Source organism: Talpa occidentalis, unplaced genomic scaffold, assembly GCF_014898055.3.
Source record: "Talpa occidentalis isolate TD23 unplaced genomic scaffold, MPIMG_talOcc4v2.1 talOcc4.17, whole genome shotgun sequence".
NCBI classification, from domain to species: Eukaryota; Metazoa; Chordata; class Mammalia; order Eulipotyphla; family Talpidae; genus Talpa; species Talpa occidentalis.
In genome coordinates, this window is record NW_023601754.1 from 47,677,705 (window position 1) to 47,696,676 (window position 18,972).

General features: G+C 57.5%; 2 protein-coding genes across 2 annotated transcripts; both read right to left on the reverse strand.

The window, feature by feature from the left end:
- Positions 1 to 6,880: 6,880 nt before the first annotated feature.
- LOC119249655 (kallikrein-8-like) lies at positions 6,881 to 11,609 on the reverse strand. Its single transcript, XM_037517110.1, has 5 exons — positions 11,531 to 11,609; positions 10,931 to 11,090; positions 10,496 to 10,755; positions 8,695 to 8,828; positions 6,881 to 7,496 (listed from the first exon to the last, which is right to left on the reverse strand). The coding sequence occupies exons 1-5, from the start codon at positions 11,607 to 11,609 to the stop codon at positions 7,341 to 7,343; spliced, it is 789 nt and encodes a 262-aa protein (XP_037373007.1). The 3' UTR covers positions 6,881 to 7,340.
- Positions 11,610 to 13,161: 1,552 nt separating this feature from the next.
- LOC119248684 (kallikrein-9) lies at positions 13,162 to 17,539 on the reverse strand. Its single transcript, XM_054697522.1, has 6 exons — positions 17,489 to 17,539; positions 17,171 to 17,327; positions 14,835 to 15,100; positions 13,693 to 13,839; positions 13,428 to 13,441; positions 13,162 to 13,314 (listed from the first exon to the last, which is right to left on the reverse strand). Exons 1-6 carry the CDS (start codon positions 17,529 to 17,531, stop codon positions 13,162 to 13,164), a joined length of 780 nt encoding a protein of 259 aa, XP_054553497.1. The 5' UTR covers positions 17,532 to 17,539.
- Between the last annotated feature and the right edge of the window lie 1,433 nt (positions 17,540 to 18,972).

An 18,972-nucleotide genomic window follows, 5' to 3' on the forward strand; every position in this document is an offset into this window, starting at 1 on the left:
GTCCCTAAGTGCCGCCCGCTGATCCTTCTACCCTGAGAGACCCCAAGCTCCGCACCTCCAGCCCCGCCTCCCTCCGAGGAAACGCCGGGTCCGCCCTCGCCCTCTCACCGGGGGTCTGGCGCTCCGCGCTCCCGTCGCTGCAGGGAGCCAAGCGTCTCCAGCCCCGGCCGGGCGGCCTCTTATAGCCACCCCAGCCCCGCGCCCGCCCCCGGCGCCCCGGGGTGCAGGCGGGGCCCGCTGGGGGACGCCCCCTTTCTTATCTCGCATCCCCAAGCAGCTAGAGCCCTCGCCCGTGCGCTCTTTCTCCACCGCCCTCCCCCGCGAGGCCGGGAGGGTGCATGTCCCGGAGGGCGCGTGGGCGGGACCCAGCCAGCTCAGCCCCGGCGCTGCTGGCCCCACCGCCCCTGGAGGCCGCCCCAGACCCGGGCAGGACTGAGGGGAGCACAGCTCCGGGGATGGGCTTTGAGACCGTCCTCCTCTAGGGCCCGTTTCTTGCCTTCACCCCTCTCTGGGGAGAACTGGACCCTACGTACACCCTAATTCTGCTCACTTTCCCTAACTCCAGCGCACCAAATGCTTTTCGGTAGCAAGTCGGTCTGGTTCTCAGCGGTAGATACACATAAAGATCACCGATGAGGTAAATTAAATAAGGAAAATTAAATCAGGGGGGCTTCCCTGGTGGTGCAGAGGTTAAGACTCAGCACTGTGAAGCTGTCCGCAGCCTCTGCAGCACGAGTTCCATCCCCCCAGCCAGGGAGCTGACTCACCTGGTGCAGCAGACCTCTCCTGTCTGTCTGTCTGTCTGCTGGTCCCCTCAGCAGTGTGTTTCAGTAGATCTGCCTGTTCTGCTCCCCACTCTGTCTCTAGTGGATTCTCTCACCCCCCACACTCTGACCTACGCCCCAGCTCTTGTATGCATAGATAAATAATAATAATAATAATAAATCTTTTTTAAAAATTAAACCAGGTCCTGAGCTGGTACCCCCGCTAGCTCCCCAACTGCCGGCAATATTTCTGTGGGGATTGAACTCAGGCTGGTTGATAGCACTGAGTGAGGTTGAACCCCTAGGCCACCAGGGAGACCCCTCTTTGTAAAATATCTTGAGTAGCTTTTCCTCTTAATGCATTTAGACCTTTTCTCCTTCCTTTAAACCACTGCGTATGTCCCCACTGTAGTCGCAGGCTGATGTCTGCGGTCTGTTTCGGATTTGACTACATCTGGATGCTTTTGCTTGCGATAAACAGGGATGAACTTCCTTTACATTTACCTGTGCACCTTGTGTTTATTCCAGAAGAATCCACCGAGCACCTACAGCAACAGAAACAACTGTTAACCCTAACCTTCGGTCCTGACCCCCAAGCCTGCTTTCTCCTTGACCAACTCCAGCTTCCACCTCAACCTGACCTAAACCTTTACCAAGTTCCTGACTCCCCACATCAGCTCAGGCCGGGAAGGCTCAACCAGCCTTCACCCTGAGCCCCTACCTGTGAGCGGACCTCAGCCACAGCCTAGCCCCAAGCCCGACGTGGTTTCAATCACCACCCCCGCCGTATTCCAGAACGCGGCTCGGCACCTGTTCTCACGCCTCGACTTCATTCCCAGCCCCAGTCTCTTCTCCAACCAACTTCTACCTGAAACCCCACATTCATTTACACACCCACCTCTTTCTCCCACCCCATTTTCCCAACTCCACTCCTCACCCAGACCCTTCCTTTCAGACAAACTCTAAAATAGCGTCTACTGACTGCTCTCAAGCCAGGTCCCCACCTTTGACACGCTCATGGAATTAAAAACCAGACCCTGAACTTGGACTCCGGGCCCAGCGATTGTAAGGCAGGACCGAGGTGGTGACAGGAGGCGCCTGACTTGGGTTCCCTGGGTCAACAGGGGCTGACCCCCCCCCCACCAAGCCCCAAGTGTCTGTCCCTCCTGGCCTCCCATAGGGAGGGGTTTTAGCAGGACTTTGGATCTGCTACCTGCTGCCTAAGCCCCTGGGGGGGTCTCCCCCCATCCCTGCTCAGGCACCGGCGGCATCTGGACTCCCATCCCCGGGACCCGGTTGTTATTCACGGTGAGGTCACCAGAACACCCCCCAACCCCGCAGGGCTTCATGGCTTCCTTCCTGGGTTCTTAGAGATTTAATCTGATTTTGTGGCTGAACGCTGGCCTCTGTGAGGGGGGAGGGAACGTGTCACTGGGATTTTCCTGAGCACCCACAGACCAGCCGGCCGCCCCTCCCCTCCCCTGGCCGTGGCCCTGGGTTGGTTCAAACGTGGCCTGTGCAGTCAGACCCGGGGTGAGTGCTGCCTGCTTCTGAGCCTTTGCTAGGCAGCAGTTTGTCTGACCATCCCCTACCCTCTATAAAGTGGGAGAGCAAAGTCTGCTTCTCAGGATGAAGGGGAGCATTAAAGAAAGCTGGGGAAGAAATGAGCAGGCTGGCTGCAGCTGATTCAAGGTAGAGAGGGAGGGCTCCCCTCCCTGAGCAATGTGTGGGTGTCAGGGTCCTCTACACCTCACGCGGGCCCCCTCGATTTATAGATAGGAAAATGAAGGTTTGGAAGCAGTTACACCGCCTGACCAAAGTTACACAGCGAGAGAGTGAGAAGGGTGAGGACTTGAAAGCTGGGCACGCCTTGGTATGGCCCCCGAACCCCTCAGGCGAACCCGCAGCCCCAGGAGGGGATTTCCCCGAACACCCCTCCCACGACCTCAGAGTCTGGTTTAGCTGAATACTAACAATAACAACATAACAAAAAGACTCAGAATTCCCATCCATGCTACGCACCCCACTTTCACGGAGCCCTGAATCCCACCCCTCCCATCAGGCCCTTTGGGGTTAGCACCTGCTCGGAAGTTCCACCCAGACACCGGTCTCACACCTCCCTCGCCCTCAGCCTGCGTCCTGACCCCTGGCCCGATGACTCACGGCGCCCACAGCTGGCAGCTGGCGGCTCTGCCAGGTGTGCCTGCCTCGGGGATCCTGGACGCGAGACTCAGGGCCCCCTCATCTCCCCTTGGGTTCTGAAAGCCCGTTGTGTCTGACTTCCTGCTTTGGCCTCCCTCCCCTCTGAGGAACAGCTTCTGCTGCTTTGGGGCAGCTGCCCCCTCCTTCGCGCAGTTCTGATGAAACTGACCCTCCTCTGCCCCGCCCACCCGCCCACCTCCTGCTCCTGACCTGGCAGCTGGAGGGCGGGGCTGTGGGGCTGCACCCGTCCGAGCTCTGCTGCGGGGTTCATCTCGGGGCGCCCAGAGAAAGAGCTTCCTTCCCTCTGAGTTTGCTGAACCGGGTCGTCCGTCTAGAGACAAGAAACAACCCACATATACGGGAATGAGAGGCAGAGACAGAGAGGCAGGCAGAGAGAAAGTGTCACACACACAGTTTATTGCTTCAGTGACCTTTTCAAGTATTCGAGACTCTGGTACCCCATGGGCTGACAGTAGGACATCAAGAATGGAAGCATCCTGAGCCCAAGAACTGGAAGTGGGGATGGAAGTGGTGAACACAGTTGTTCAAACAGCTGTAGAAATGGAAACTCCTGCCGTGCCAACTGCTGTAGCAAGTGTCAGGCGCTGTCGGATGCATCTGAGGCGCACGCCAGACGTGGGTGTGGAGATGGAGGGCTTTACAGAGAAGCTGCCGTCCTTACAAAAAAAGTAAGTTACACCCAGAAGTAATTAATGTAACTACAGAGAACCCGTCCACAAAGAGCGAGCCCCTCCCAAAGAGAAGACTCGAGGCGCCCCTGCCCGTCTGTGCCATGCGGTGCCTCTCTTGTTTCTCTGTCCTCATAAACCTGCCCTTTAAACATGTCCCCTTCGCCGGCCTGTCTGTGCAAACATCTCCTGGGTAAACTTGCAGGTGCTGCTGAAAGGGGAGTTGCGGAAATTTCTCCCAGAGGGGACCCAAGGGCCCCGCTCGCTGGACCCCAAAGAAGAGGAGCTGATCTAAAAAGAGGAGGTTTGTCTCCAGCTGGCCTCAGTCCCACGTCACTTCCTCTGCATCCTAAGCCATCCCCACAGCCTCCCACCACCCCAGCCTGTCCATGCACAAACCAGTTTGAGCTGGGACTGTGATGGGGCACCTGAACCCCCCACCCAGCCTGTGCCCACACCTGGTCCTCTCTTCTCCTGGCAGTTCCGGAGTCCATGATCCTGCCCCGGGATTTCTGGTTGACCTTGGACAAGTCCCTTCCTACCCTCCAGCTCCTCCCTCCTTAACACCTAAATCAATCTTCAAGTCCTCTCTGATTTGCTTCCCATCTGTGCCATTCAAGTGTCGCCTGGTCAGTAGGTAACATTAAGGAATGGCAGAACCCTGTAAGGTGTGATCGATTGTATAAGGTGGCTGCATTTCAAAAATACCTTTTAGAGTAGGCGTTGGCCAACTTTCTCCATAAGGGACAGAGAGTAAACATCTTAGGGTGTGTCGGCCCTGAGAAAAAATAACTTTTTTTTACCCAGGGGAGGAGGACATTTGCAGAGACACAGGCAGGTGAAGGTGACATTTAAAAAGACAGGCTTAGGGCCTCCCTGGTGGCGCAAGAGGTTAAGATGCAACCTATGAAGCTATCCGCAGCTACTGCAGCACGAGTTCGATCCCTGGCCAGGGAGCTGCAGACCTCTTCTGGCTCACCCGCTGCTCCCCTCAGCAGTGTGTTTCAGTCATTCTGCCTGCCTGTTCCCCACTCTGTCTCTGGTGAATCCTCTCACCCGACCACACCTCTGGCCTGCACCCCAGCTCTTGTGTGCATAAATAAATAAATCCTTTAAAATATAAAAAATAAAAATAAAAAGACAGGCTTATTAGGAAAAGGAGAAAAATAACTTTCCACATGTGTTTCATTGATGAAATTCAAAATAGAATCATTTAGGGCCTCCCTGATGGCCTAGGAGTTAAGTCTCAGCACCGTCACTGCAGTCACCGAGTCTCTGTGGCCTGAGTTCGATCCCCAGCCAGGGAGCTGACCCACATGGCACAGCAGACCTCTCCTGTCTCCCTGCTGCTCCCCTCAGCAGTAGATTTCGGTGAATCCAGCTGTTTTGCTCCCCACTGTGTCTCTGGTGAGTCCTCTCATGCCCCCACCACACCTCTAGCCTACATTCTGGTTCTTTTATGCAAAAATAAATAAAATTGCTAAAAGACAAAATAGGATGATTTAGTACAGTTTTTCATCACACAGGTCTACCCCTGAGAGATATGGGAGTCCTTTGAAGGACAGCATCTTGCTCCATTAGGATTCAAGGTCACCCTTCCCCGTCCTCAAGTCCAAGAGTGATAATTATTAGCTCCTGGGACCTGGCTCATCACCTCTACTTTGCCACCAGCTGTTTTAGACATTCAGCCACACCCGTTTTATCACGCTTTGCCTTATTGTGCTTAACAAATGTTGTGTGTTTTACAAATTGCACCCTAGCGAGTCTGCTGTGTGCAGACTCCCAGCAGCACGTGCTCACTTTCTCTGTCGCACTGGATTAAGGTGTCTGCCTTGTTATTTTAGACGCAGAGCTATCACACACTAAATAGACTGCAGTGTAAACAACCTTTGTGTGTGCCGGGGGCCACAACATTCGTGTAACTCGCTTTATTTAATCAATTCTAGCTTTTTGGCAGTGATTGGGAACCAACTATTGCCCCTTCTCGAAGGGGTGTCTGGACATAACCAAATAGTTGTGAATGGAATAATAGCTGAGATTTGCTTCAAAATAATTCACTGTTGGGGAAGTGTGTTTTACAGGGGAACCAAAACTTGGCGTTGTGTTTTTAATTATTAAGTTGGGTGATGGTGAAAGAGGGTTTGCTGTTCTATTTCGTACAGATTAAAACATTTTCATAACTGGGCCTCCCTGGAGGCGCAAGGGGTTAAGCATCAGCACTGTAAAGCTATCTCCAGGCACTGCGGCCTGAGTTTGATCCCCAGCCGGGGAGCTATCCACATGGCGCCGCAGATCTCTCCTGTCTCCCTGCTTCTCCCCTCAGCAGTGGATTTCAGCCGATCTGCCTCTTCTGCTCCCTACTCCGTCTCTGGTGAATCCTCTCACCCCCGGCACCTCTGGTTTACACCCCAGCTCTTGGATGCATGAGTAAATCTTTTTTAAAAAGTAACCGAAATTATAAAATGAAATTTAGGCTGAGATCATCTTCCAGGAGCCCCTCTGGAAAGGCAGGGGGGGTGTAGTAGCACCCATGAAAGACTTCCTCGGGAGTTCTGGTATGGGGGGACTTTCGTGGCGGGTCCCCGGAGGGCGGGGACGGCGCCTCACACACCCACACCCCTCGTGCAGAATTGCCCGCGGGCCCTCCATCCAGGACGGCCATTTTTCTATCACGTGACTCCAAGTACCCGGATTGGCTGAGACCAGTCACCTGACCGGAATGCGGTCACCCCATTGGCCACTCAGCGACCTATCACATGGCAGAGGGAGAAGCTGCGCTGGGCCCGGGGATACCTGTTGTTCAGGTGGGCAGGTGGGCGGGGCAGGGCGAGATGCTGGGGGTGCCGCTTGTAGTGGGGGGTCAGAGGCTTGGTCGCTGCGGGAGCCTGGGGAGGCGAGGAAGCAGCCACTAGGAAAATGCAGAAGCTTGAAGCAGAGAAGGAGCCATGGCAGTTGGGTGTTTGGTAGCAAGCAAGGAATGAGGGCGTGGGGAGCGAGCCCGGGCAGCCCTGGGGGGCCAGCCTGCCCGCGGCCATTGCTCTATTGCCCACGGTAGCGTCCCCTCCACATGATTCTTTCCCTGGACAACTTGCTTGGCGTTTTGTTCTGAGAACTCACGATGGCCCACCGCATTTCAGACACCAGCAGTGATGGGACTTGCCTCTTTCTGGCCCAGCTGCTCCCTCCCCACAGCTCGAAACTGGGAGAAACGTTTCTCCTGCGCTTGAGAAAAGCATCTGGAGTCTGTCTGCGTCGTGTGTGTCGACCTGGGTGGTGCTTTTGTGGATATTCACGCGCGAATGTTTAGGCCCTTGTTACAGGTCTTGCATTTCTACCTTGCATTCCTCGCAGTGTTAAATGTGTGGGAGAGGGACACTCCCCCGTCGAAGCTTCGAGATGCTTTCGCTGCTCAGAAAAACGAAACAAAAACTCTGTGCAGTGTCTTTCACAACCCCTTGGGTATTTGAAAATCCTTAAATACATTACTTCCATGAAATTAGCCCCCCATTCCTCCAAATTCTTCTGGGAATAAATGATGGCCAGTGAAGCCGTGGAGGTCGTCCTGTCCTCTCAGACCTCCAGCAAACCTCGCGGGACACAGAACCCCACCTCCCCACCCCCAGGGCCAAAGGCAGACAGGGAGGGAGCCAGCCTTGGGCCGTTGACTGAGGACATCCTTCCAAGGTCAGCCCCTGCGGCCTGTGGTCTTCTTGATCCAGTTCAGGTAGCGGCAGATGTTGGTATAGACGCCAGGTCTCTCGGGGCGCCCACAGGGGTCCGAGCCCCAGGATGTGATGCCCTGGAGAACGCCATTACACACCAGTGGGCCCCCCGAATCGCCCTGGAGGGGGAGAGTGAGAGGGCAGTTTCACCTGCTATGCTCACAAGGTTTCTTTCTAGCATTTAGTGGTGGTTCTGTGGCGCGATTGGACCCTTCTAGCCAAGGGGACAGAATATTGGTCCCAGGGCAATGGTGAGAAAGGGAAAGAGACAATGAAAAATATATAAAATCATTACACAGAGTTAATTGCTATAACGGCATATGGTGTGGGATAAACGAGTAGGGAGTGCCGGGGAGGTGGTGCTTTCATTGGAAAGATCAGGGAGGGCTTCCGGGAGGAGGTGACATTTTGAAGAATTTGGATTTAACTGAGATTGAGGGCTTGTTGGTCCATGTACTGAGGGGAGTGGGGCATGTGGGACAAGTCTAAGGACAGTGGGGGAAGAGAATTCTGGAGGCTCCCATCCAGAAAGAAAACAGAGAAGGTTAAGAGGGAACCAAACTAAAGCTGCCTCTATTCCTGATCAGTGGTGGGGACGGACACACACAGAGGTGGGAGTATTTGAGGGAAAAGACCATTGTCTCCAGGGAACCATCCAGAGAGAGTGGATTTTGTGGCATGATCACTGGTGGAAGTGGCTTCATTCCTGCCCATGGAGATGACAGCAGGGAAACTGTTCTTGGAGATCTGTCATTAGCCAGAGGGCAGAGCGCCCATGGAAAGGACAAAGCACTTAAGAGGAAAGAAAATGTCACATCTGTGACAGATCCCAAGATTTGTCATCTCCGGGTGGGGAGCTCATTGATTCTGAGCTCAATGGCGCCACCCCCTGGCCGGTTGGGAAGAGCGCCTCCTAGGGAACCAATCACAGAGAAGGCAGCTGAGCAGAAGCCCAGGCAGGTCCCAAGGAACACTAGCTGATGATGGCCTGTTCCCAGTGGTGTCAGCACAAATTCCAGGAGCTAACGCTGGGAAAGGGCGCAGGACCCTTACACCCCCTGGAGCACCCCCTCTTCCTTCACCAACGTCTCCTCTCACTCCCTGCCTGCACCCCATCTTGCTGACAAGGGTTCCCAAGGAGATGATGACTAACGTTTCTGATCTGTGTGCTTCTGGCTGAGTGTTTTCTGAGCCTGCGTTCCACTGTATAAAGATAAGGGTGACTTCTCTGGGTGCTAACACTTTGGAGTCACCCTGCCATCACCCAAGACCTGAATAGGGGGGAGAACAGGAGGAAAGGATTTCAGAACCACTCACCTGGCACGTGTCAGCTCCACGGCTGTCCCCTGCGCAGACCATGCCGTCTGTGACTTGCCCAGGGTAGGCGTCCTGACACTGCTTCTGGGAAAAGATTTCAATTTCTGCGCAGTTGAGGGTGTCAGGAAAATTATCTGAGGGAAGAGGTTGTGCGTTCTCAGAAAGAGCCACCTTTTCCCTTCATCCCTGGGTGTAACCTGGCTTCTGTGCATGCACAGCTGCATGGGGGAGTTTCTCATGTTAAACACAGCCCTGACTCTTGCTCCCTTTTCTCCATCTCGAGAAGGTCGCCTGCACCCTGCCTTTTGCTTTTTTGTCCTGAGTCATTTTCAAATTAAGGAGCAGGCAACAGGGGGGCTTGGAGGTGCCTCCTTGTGACACATCTGAACCTCACACCCAGACTACCAAGTCCTCAATCTCAGTTAAATCCTATTTCTTCAAAATGTCACCTCTTCCTAGAAGCCTTCCCTGGCCATTCCAATGAAAGCATCACCTCTCCAGCAGTCCCTGCTCATTTATCCTCCAGGATATCCCATCCTTATGTAATATTACTTATGTAATGTTTTATCATATTCTTTACTGTCTGCTTCCCCTACCTGACATGCAGCTCTAAGGAAAGGGGCTTCCTACAGTGCAGCTCCGGGGACATACAGATGCTCACAAATAAGTGTGAATTAATGATTGAAAGTGAGTGGGTTTTTCATATCACCTTTGAGGGCTGGACTCCCGGGCAGATTTCTGCCGGGCACCTCCATGTGCCAGGAACTCTATGCTCAATTCCTCCTCTCCAGGAAGGGATGCACACCATCATCCTTTCATCCATGCAGTTATTCAACAGGTGTTTACTGAGCACCAACTGTGTACCAGGTGCTATGCTGAGCACCAAGGAAACACAATGAGGACAGTAACCTGGGCCCTGGTGGCACTTACAGGCATTGGGCCGCTCTCCCATGACGATGGTGATGGCCAGTCAGACCAGGGGTGAGGAGGGAAACGCAGGGCTGTAGTTTGAGCTGCTGAACCTCACTCTCGAGCGCGCGGGTCTCCGCAGTTGCCCACGGTCTCTTTAAAAGTGGGATTCAGACCGGCAGGGATCCTGACTTGGCTGCCCCTTGGCAAATCCCATCGCCCTCTGAGCTAAACCCCAATTTTTTCACTTTGAAGCAGGGTGAAGGGCTACCCGGACTCTGAAAGTCCCAAAGGGACAACCTAATGGGGTCCCGACGTTTGGACTCAAAGTGAGGAGGGAACTGGAAGCTCAGCATGTGGGCTGTGGGGGGAGGGAGGGCCTGGGCTCCTGGGTGTGAGGAAAGAAAGGATCTGGGGCCAGCGGTCTTGGGTTCAAGAGGGAAAAGTTACACAGGAGCTTGTTTTCGTGAACTGTTGAGGTGCTGGTATGTCCCACGTTTCTTAAGATTTTTTAAAATCTTGTACAACAAAAGGTCTCATAACCTGGTAGTGTCCACCATAAAGGAGATCCACAGAACCACCCACCCACCCACCACCCATCTCCCATCCACCCACCCACCCATCCATCCACTCATCTACCATCCATCATCTGTCTGTCCGTCCGTCCGTCTATCCATCCATCCTTTTTTTTGAGCCCTGCTTAACTGTGTGCTCCTCTGCTTTCCTCTCCCATCCCTCCTGTGCATATTCTGCTCTTCCAGGCTCCCGACACGGGCCACCTGGGAATCTCAATGTCACAGTCTCTTTCCCTTCCCTTATCTCCTCCTAGGGGCAAAGCTCTGTGGAAGGCTTGGGGGCCCCTGTACCAGCTGGGTCTGCCGTCTCCCACTACCTTGCGGGCTGGTCACGGTGCCCCAGCCTGAGATGGTGCACTTCTGGCCCACGGGTGCGCAGCGATCTGCCAGCTTGATGGGCTTCACTTTGGAGCCCAGGGTGGCCCGGCCTTGGAGGCGAATGAGCATGAGGTCGTGGCTGTGGCCCTCGCTGCTCTGGTTGTAGCAGGGGTGCGGGATGGACTGGGCCACGGCCATATCTTGCTCCGACGGTTCCTTATTCTTCAGGCTGTGATCGCCCAGGCGGACTGTGTACTTCCTGTAATGATGGGGGTGGGGGTTAGGACCCAGGCAGGAGTGGACCCCAGACTCCTCCCTCAGACCAGGAGCCCAGGCCCCCCCAGCCTCTCACTTAGACCTGGGGGTGCAGGCCCCTCTGTTCCCTCTGCTCTCTGACCTTCTGTCTCAGAGGCCGAGCGCCCACCCCCACTCACGGCTTTCTGCAGTGGGCAGCAGTGATGACCCAGTTGTCTTCGATGAGGACACCCCCGCAAAGCAGCCTGTTGCTCTGGAACAGGGCGATCTGCCAAGGCTGCGAGTGGGGTTCGCACTCCTGGCCCTCCAGGACTTTGGATCCCTGCGCCCTCCAGTGTCCTGCAGGAGGGAGAGGGTTGGATGCCACCCCGGGGGCAGAGCAGGGGGGCGGGTAAGGGGGCCGGAAAACCACTGTGGGTTCAAACGGCACGTTTTCCGCCTGACTCCTCACGGGCCCACCCACCCTCCCAGGTACCCCCATCCCCGGCGGCCCCCCGGGACCCCCACTGAAGCCCAGGCCCAGATCGTGCTCCCAAGGGCGTCTCCGGCGTGCACCCGCGCCCCTCGGCCTCAGCCCGGCCGGCTCGGCGCGCCGGGGCGGGTCGACAGCATAACCCTGCCGCCTACCTGGGCCGCGCACGGGCCTCCGCCCGCCCGCCTGCCCGCGGGGAAGCCCCGGCCCCGCGCGCGCGCCCCACGTACCCCCGCGCGCCACCCGCGCGCCCACGGGCCTCGCCGCACCCCCACGGGCCGGCGCCCCGCGCCTCCCGGCCCCTCACCTGCCCAGGTTTCCGTCGGCAGCAGCGGCAGCAGCAGCAGCATCCAGGTCCAGGCCGCGGCGGGCGGGGGGCGTCCCATGGCGGAGCGGGGCAGGGGGCGAGGGCGGGGCTGCGGGGAGAGGAAGGAGGAGTCGGGCATCCCCGCGGGACCTCGGCTTGGGGAGCGAGCGGGGCGCCCGCAGCTGTTCTGCGTCCTGCGGGAGGACGATGCTGGAGCCCCCGATTCTGGGGTCTGAGGAGGGCGGGGCTCGAGCTCCGGGGTCTAAAGGAAGGAGTGGGGCGCTGGGACTCCGGGGCCTGGGAAGGAGGGCGCTGACCTCGGTCTGGAGGATGGAAAGAATGGGGTTGGGGTCCCGGACCCCGGAAGAGGGGGGCCCCGGGCCCGTCGCCTGTGTCTGAGAACTTACGGAGTCCGGGGGGCGGGGTCACCGAGGATTCGGGCCCGGAGGAAGGGGCCCCCAGAGCCTCAGCGGTCTGCGCGGGGCACGATTCTGGGGCCTTTTAACTGGGAATCTCCGCCTCCCGCCCCGCCCCCGCCGGCTCCCGAGCCGAGCCTCCGGGGCCTGGAACCCGGGGTATGCGCGAGGAGGGGCCGGCTGACCCGGGCTGGGGGGGGGGGCTGTAATTCCGACGAGGGGTGTGGCTGCCGGGTCCGCAGCCCGGGGCTGGGGCCCGGGCTCCGGCCTGGGGGAGGGGCGGGGCCTGGGCTCGCGGGGTCCCGGGGAGGGAGCGGCCGGGGCCTGGACGCCGGGGCTGAGGGAGGGAGGGAGGGCGCGATCCTGGACTCCGGGTCTGAAGGAAGGGGCATGGAGGCCCGAGCTCGGGGTCCTCAGGGATGGGGCTGCTGACGGGATTCTCGAGGCTCAGCGCAGGGGCCGGAGCGTCGGCGCCGCGGGAGGGGGGCTGCTGCCAGCCACCCGGAAAGGCGAGTCCCCGGGCCCGACCTCGGAGGGCGGCCCCGCCCTCCCGCCGTCCCGGGAGGTCCGGGATCAGGGAAGGCAGGTTTGGGAGGCACCGTGACCTGGTTTCTCCTTCCCTGGGACGGCGGGGCCAGCCCGGGCAGGGCAGCTGGGGCCGGACCTCGGAGCGGAGCCGCTCCAGGCCCGAGGGACCGCGCTCGCCGCCCGCGCCCATCCCACAGGAAGACAGGAGGAGCGGCGGCTCCGCGCGTTTATTGTAAAATCAACCATCGGACCGGAGGGATCGAGACCCCCCCCCCAAATTCTCCCGGTCGGGTTCCCGCCGGGATTCAAACCCGGGACCCGCCCCGCGCTCCAGGTGGGCGGGCCCGCGCCTCTGACGTCACAGAGCCGAGCCGGTGGGGGCGGGGCCCAGAGAGGGGCTCTCATTGGACAAGGCCCCGGGGCGGGGCCAGCCGGGCCTGGTCCCCGCGCAGCCAGTAAGTGCTGCTGTTCCGCGGGGCGGGGCCTGTTGGGGGCCCCCGGGGGCGGAGGCGCCCACCCCCCCACCCCCCCCACCCCGGCTCGAGGCCGAGGGGGCGGAGCCTGAATATCCAGAGGGCATCTTCGGGGCGGCCCAGGCCGAGGGTGGAGAGACCTCGGGGGCGGGAGCCCCGCAGTCCCGCCTGCTCTGCGCCCGCCGCCCCTCCGGGTCGTCGGAGGCGCGAGGGCTCAGTTGTCCTCCATGGTCTTCTGCACCCAGTCCACGTAGTGGCAAACGCTGGTGTAGACGGCCGGACGCCCGGGTGTGGAGCAGGGCTCGGACCCCCCAGACACCACACCCGCCAGGGTCCCGTCGCAAACCAGGGGGCCCCCAGAGTCACCCTGTGCACAGGAGAGGAGTAGAGAGACTGTTAGGGGGCGGCCAGTGCATTGCAGAGGCTGCTGCCTCCTTCCAGGAAGTTTCCTCTTCCCCCAACACCCAGGCACCCAGTAACCCAGTCCCTCTTCCCTGAGGCCAGGAGTAAAAACTCAGAGCCCATCTCCCACCCCCCACCCCGCCTTACCCCTGGGTCTAGCTCTCTGGGTTCCCAGTTCCCCTCCCGCAGGACTTAGGGACTGGACCCTCAGTCCCCTCCCACTTTAGATCCAGGAATCCTGGCCCTGGCCCCCATCCCCAGGACCCCACCTCCTTCCATGCTTGGCTCTTGGGGTCTCAATGCCCTTCTCCCCTAAGCCTTGGACTCCCTCTCCTCCCCGGACTGGGTCTCACCTGGCAGGAGCCCCGGCCCCCCTCCCAGAGGCCAGCGCAGAGCATGCTGCTGGAGATGTGGCCGGGGTATGCCCGGCGGCAGAGCCTGGGCTCCAGGACGCTGATGTTGGCACACTGCAGCGTCAGCGGGTACTGCACTGTTGGGAAGGAGGCGGGCGGCATCAACAGCTACCCCCCACCAGGCCCAGCACCCCCCTTTCCCAAGGAAGATCCGCAGCATGAGACTCTCAACCGGAGAAACCAGAGACATGGACAGAGATGGTATGAGGGGAGGGGAGTGGGGGGCTGGGGGGAAGAAGCAGAAAGATGCAGCCAGCCAAGAAAGATAAACGTGTAACCCCGCAGGGCAAACGAGGCCAAATGAGGCGGGAAGAGGTAACAGCTGGAGACGGAAGGGAGAAGGCAGCGCCTAAGGAGAAACCTGTGGTGGTCACCGAGACAGATGCAGGCTGAGAAACATTAGCGGGAAACAGCGAGAAGCCACACACGTAACAGAGATGTGTGCGTTACGTGTAGGTGAAAACTCGGCCGCCTCCAGGGCCTCGGTGTGTCAGCAGAAGTGGGTACAGGGCCGCTGCAGGGGGCAGCGTCCCGTGGGGTGAGCCGTGGTGTCTGGCAGGGGTAGGCTCCATGACCGCCCCACGCGGCTGGAATTTGGGGACCAAGGGTGGCCAACCGGTCGGGTTTTTCAAGTGACTCCAGAAACTTGGGTAAAACTCCCAAGTTTGAGTGTTTGGCAGCCACAAGTGCAGACTCTGTGCCCAGGACTCTGGACGCCGGCCCTGGCGTGAGCAGACATTGTGAGCGGGTTGCTGATTTGTGATTCTGGCCTTATTTCGAATCTAAGCCGCACACAGCTTCACATTTACACGTCTCCGAAATCAGGGGTGTCTGCAGGGCGCGGCGTTCAACTTCTCGGTGGGTTGTGAGGTAACGATCTCCTCACGCTCGGTGGTGTAGATTTGATGAAACAGGTGAGTAGGCAGGACGGAAGATAGGTCAATAGATGCAGGTAGGCAGGTGATTGGTAGGTGACAGATGGGTGGGTGAGAGACAAGACAGGGCTGAAGCAGAGGAAGCAGGGCACTCCCCTCCCGCCCCCCCAGTGTGTTGAATGGAGACAAGTCTGTACCCTTGGGGCTGGACACGGCTCCCCAGCCCGAGATGAGGCACTGGGTGCCGGGGGTGACGCACGTCTGGCTGAGGTTGAGGGGCTGCACGGCAGGTCCCAGGCTCACGGGCCTGGGCAGCCGGATGAGCATGATGTCATCGTTGTGGTCGTGGGCCGTGAGGTCCTTGTTGAATCCAGGGTGGGGGAAGAAGTCCTTGACCCGGAACAGTTGTTCTGGCCCCTCCCATTGCCAGATGTGGTGCTCCCCCAGGCGGACCCACAGATACCTGCTGGGACAGTCCTGAGATCAAGCCCGCGTGCCTGAGTGCTGGAGAGTACCAGACGCGGCCTCTCTGGCGCCTGCGTCTCCGCAAGACACACACGCTCGCTGGGCCTCTGTTCCCCCTTCCGTCCCTTTGCTGCCGCCACCTTTGTAGCCCCCCCAAAGCGCCCACCCCTTTCTAGGTCCATCTGCCGGAAGCCACCTTCCTCCCTGCCCCACCTGGAGCCTGGGTGGTGACCTGGGTCCCCTGGAACTTTGTGGGCACATGGGGGCCCCACCTATCACACATGGGCAGCCCACACCCTGCCCCCACAGGTCGGGTGGCTTCTGTGGGGAGTGGCTTCGCATGCCTTTTTTGTGTGTGTTCTGGTGTGGAAAACCCCCAAGTTGGGGGTCATCTGTGGCTTCAGGCTTTTCCTGGCTGTCAGGGAGCTCACGCCTCAATGCTCTGTAACCTCAGCGTCCTCAGTGCTGTCCCTCGGGCCTGGCCCGGGCAGCCGGACCCCTCCAGGAGTCTACGTGTGCACACTCAGCCTCTGACATCTGGGGCTCCGCAGGTTTTGAGGAGGTGCTAGTATTTCTCTCTCTCTCCCCTCCTGCCTTGCTTCTCTGTCTAGGAAGCCAGCCCCTCCAGCCCATCCCTGTCCCAGAGACTCTTCTGTCTTCAGAGCTCTGCTCCTCTTTGTCTCTCTGCCTGTGGGGCTGAAGTCTGGACATTGTTCTCCTAACCTGGTGTACGGACCTGAGCTCAGGGAAACCCCGTCACAGCAATGCATGATGGGAAGATCCCACAAAGCATCCTGCTTTGTTTCTGGGGCCGAGGGACTATCGGGACAGGATGGAGCGCCCTTTTCCGGAGAATGTGCAATTGATTTCTGTGTGGGGTAGATTCTACGGTTCTGTTCAGATAGAATAAAGTTCTATGCCCGAAAACTAAGATTCTAGAATTCTCAGATGGTAATTCCAAAGGAATCTACAATTCTAAAATCCTATGAAGCTCAAGTTCTAGTGTATCACAATTCAAGATTTCTCTGGATCACAAAAGAGAGAGAGAAAACACAAAGACCAGGAGTTTTAAATGATCTGAAGTAAATCTAGAATTTAAAAAATCTCAAAATCAGATATTCTGGGATTCAAAGACTAAAATTTCATCATTCTGTGAATTTAGGAGCTTAAGAAACTAAGGTTCAAAGAATGTGAGGCTCTAGAATTCTTTGAATTATAACTTTGACGGTTTTAAGAATCTGGGATGATGGATTCCAGGATATTAAATCTATCAGACCATAGACAAATGAGAAGCACAAGATTCCTGCAAATCACCCGTTTTAGGATGCAGGGGAACCAAGGCCCCCCAGGAAGCACTAAGGGGGGCAGGGTGGGGCCGGGTTGGAACACAAGAGGGAAGGAAGCACAATGGTCTATGGCAGTGGAATATGAGGGAGTTGGTGATGGGGTACCCCAACATGACCTCAATTCAAAATAAATAAATAGAAAATAATAATAATATAAAATAAACATAAAAATAATAAAAACAAAAATATAAATAAAAAAGAGTAAAGTTAGGTTATTCATAGTCCAAAACCCATTACATGTTGAAACAATTTTTGGAGTATGTCAAGGTTAAATCTATTACTACAATTCACTTTATCCAGCCGTCTCCCCACGAGTGGGCTGGGGAGGCAAGCTTACAGGATGGCTGCCTTTGTGTCCCCAGGGGGCAGGGGCTCTGGGCTTACAAGATTCTGGTAGGTTCCTAAGCCTCTGGCATCAGAATTCTCTGGAACTAATGTGGAACCCCCTGGGCCCGAGGTTTGAGGGGTCTACTATGCTGAATTCCTCTAGAGAAGAGTCTAGGAATCTAAGAAGTTAACATTCCAATCTATCCGCTCTGAAAACCAGATTTGGGGGGGCTCTAGAACAGAGTAGACTTTGCAATTCTAGAGCTGCACTTGCACTAACAGAAGAGCTTGGGTCCGTCTGCCTTCAGCTCCCCTGTCCTCCACCGGAGCACCAGCCCCCCACCCACGTTCCACCCCACCCCACGCCAACCCACCCCGTGGCAGAGGTCACTCACGACTTGCGGCAGTGGGCAGCCGTGAGCAGCCAGCGGTCAGAGATGAGGGTCGCCCCGCAGAAGAGCCGGGTGAGGTGGAAGAGGCCAGCCTGCCAGGGCTGTGAGTTGGGAGCACATTCCTCAGCCCCGATGGCGCGGGTGTCTCCCCGACTGTGCCCTGGGGTCGGAGCAGGGGCGGAGGTGAATAAGAGCGAGGTGGGAGGGCGGGAGAGAGACTCCGAGGGGCCGAAGCTGGTTGGGGGTGGGGAGGGGGGAGGGCAAGATGGCGAGGCAGCCAAGGCCCTGGGGGGGCAGAGGCTGGGAGGGCGGGAGCCTCACCTGCTAGGAGAGAGAGCAGAGCACAGAAGAATGCCAACTTCATGACCTCTGCTGCCGGGTCCTGCAGCCTGCGCTCGCGGCCCGCGCTTCTTTAAGGTTAGCCTTGCCATCTCCTTCCTCCTCCCCGGGGCCGCCCCCGTGATTAATCTGGGTTGGGAAATGTCCCAGGGGGAGGGGGAAAGCCCTGGGGACTAGACTGGGGGCCTTCAGGAGCTGGGCGCTGCAGGGGGACCCCAGTGCACTGTGAGCTGGAGAAAGGCTGGGTCAGGGCTTGGCCCAATGGGACAGGGGCCCTGGGATGGGCAGGGCTTCCGGGGTCTCTGGGGAGGGGAGCCCTCCTTCTCATGACCTGGGGACACAGGATCTGAAGGCAGCGTATTCCTGGCCTGGAGGAGGAAGAGGGAGAGGTGAGGATCCCTTAGGCGGGACCTGGGGTGCAGGTCCAGGTGACACGGGTGAGCTGGGCAGAGCTGCTGGGCAGGCTGCAGGGAGAGGCAGGAGGCCGCCCAGGAAGCAGGCGGGGGTGAGAGAAAGAAGCAGGGCTCAGGGGAAGGGAGTAGCAGGCAGACAGGACAGGACTGGGAGAAAGAGACCTGGAACCGTCCAGGATAGGGGGAGGAGAGAGAGAGGCTGAGAGAGGCAGAAACCAGGCAGCCTGCTGCCCTCAAGCCCTCTCCCCTATCCCTTAACACCACCAGCTCTTGGCTAGGAGTGAGAACGTTCTCCTGTTTTTTTCCCTCATTCCACCTTCTCCCCTCCACGGTCCTTCCTTCCCATCACCCCATCCTGCCTGCCTCCCTCCCAACCCGCACTTCTCACGAGATGGGCAGCTCCTGGAGGACTAAGCCCAAGCCTGACTTCCCCGTTCAGGGCTGGGCCTCAAGAAATGTTAATTGAATGAGTGCCTTTCTCCATATTTCTTCTTTTTCTTTCTGGTGAACTTCTAGACATCCTTCAAGACCCAACCTAAATGACCTCTCCTCCAGGAAGCCTTCTCTGATTCCTCAAGAGTGAAACCCTCTTTTCCTCCCCTGAAGCACACACAGCCTGTTCCACTTTTTGTTGCCACAAGTGTGATTGTCAGGCTGGATCTGAGCTTCCCTTAGTGGTTCGGAGCAGAGTTTTCAGAACCAGACCATCTGGATCCATATCTCCAGGCGATTATTAGGTGTGTGGCCTTGGGCAAGTCACTGGATCTCTTTGACTGGACCACCTGTTAGTCGCAGTCGTAACTGAGGGGAATGATGTGAACGGACACACATGAATCACTTACAACAGTTCCTGGCACATGCTAAGCATGAATCTGTTATTGACTGTTTACTCTGTGGATGGCAGTTAGGCTGGCGTTTCGTGTCTGCTGCCTCAGTGATTCTCACAACAGTGTTCCATCTGTTTCACAGAGTGGGAAATTGAGGTAAATAGCACTGCCAAGTAATATGCTCAAAGTCACACAATAAATGACAAAAATACATTTCCTGGGGCCT

What these genes read in the sequence shown, in the direction of transcription:
- LOC119249655 (XM_037517110.1), bottom strand. Translation starts at nt 11,609, where the DNA reads ATGGGACGCCCCCCGCCCGCCGCGGCCTGGACCTGGATGCTGCTGCTG. An exon ending in GCTGCCCACTGCAGAAAGCC is followed by an intron (nt 10,756 to 10,930) that starts GTGAGTGGGGGT and finishes CCATCATTACAG; the next exon opens with GAAGTACACAGTCCGCCTGG. An exon ending in GTGGAGCTGACACGTGCCAG is followed by an intron (nt 7,497 to 8,694) that starts GTGAGTGGTTCT and finishes CTCCCCCTCCAG; the next exon opens with GGCGATTCGGGGGGCCCACT.
- LOC119248684 (XM_054697522.1), bottom strand. Translation starts at nt 17,531, where the DNA reads ATGAAGTTGGCATTCTTCTGTGCTCTGCTCTCTCTCCTAGCAG. An exon ending in GCTGCCCACTGCCGCAAGTC is followed by an intron (nt 15,101 to 17,170) that starts GTGAGTGACCTC and finishes CTGTCCCAGCAG; the next exon opens with GTATCTGTGGGTCCGCCTGG. An exon ending in AGCCGTGTCCAGCCCCAAGG is followed by an intron (nt 13,840 to 14,834) that starts GTACAGACTTGT and finishes CCTTCCCAACAG; the next exon opens with TGCAGTACCCGCTGACGCTG.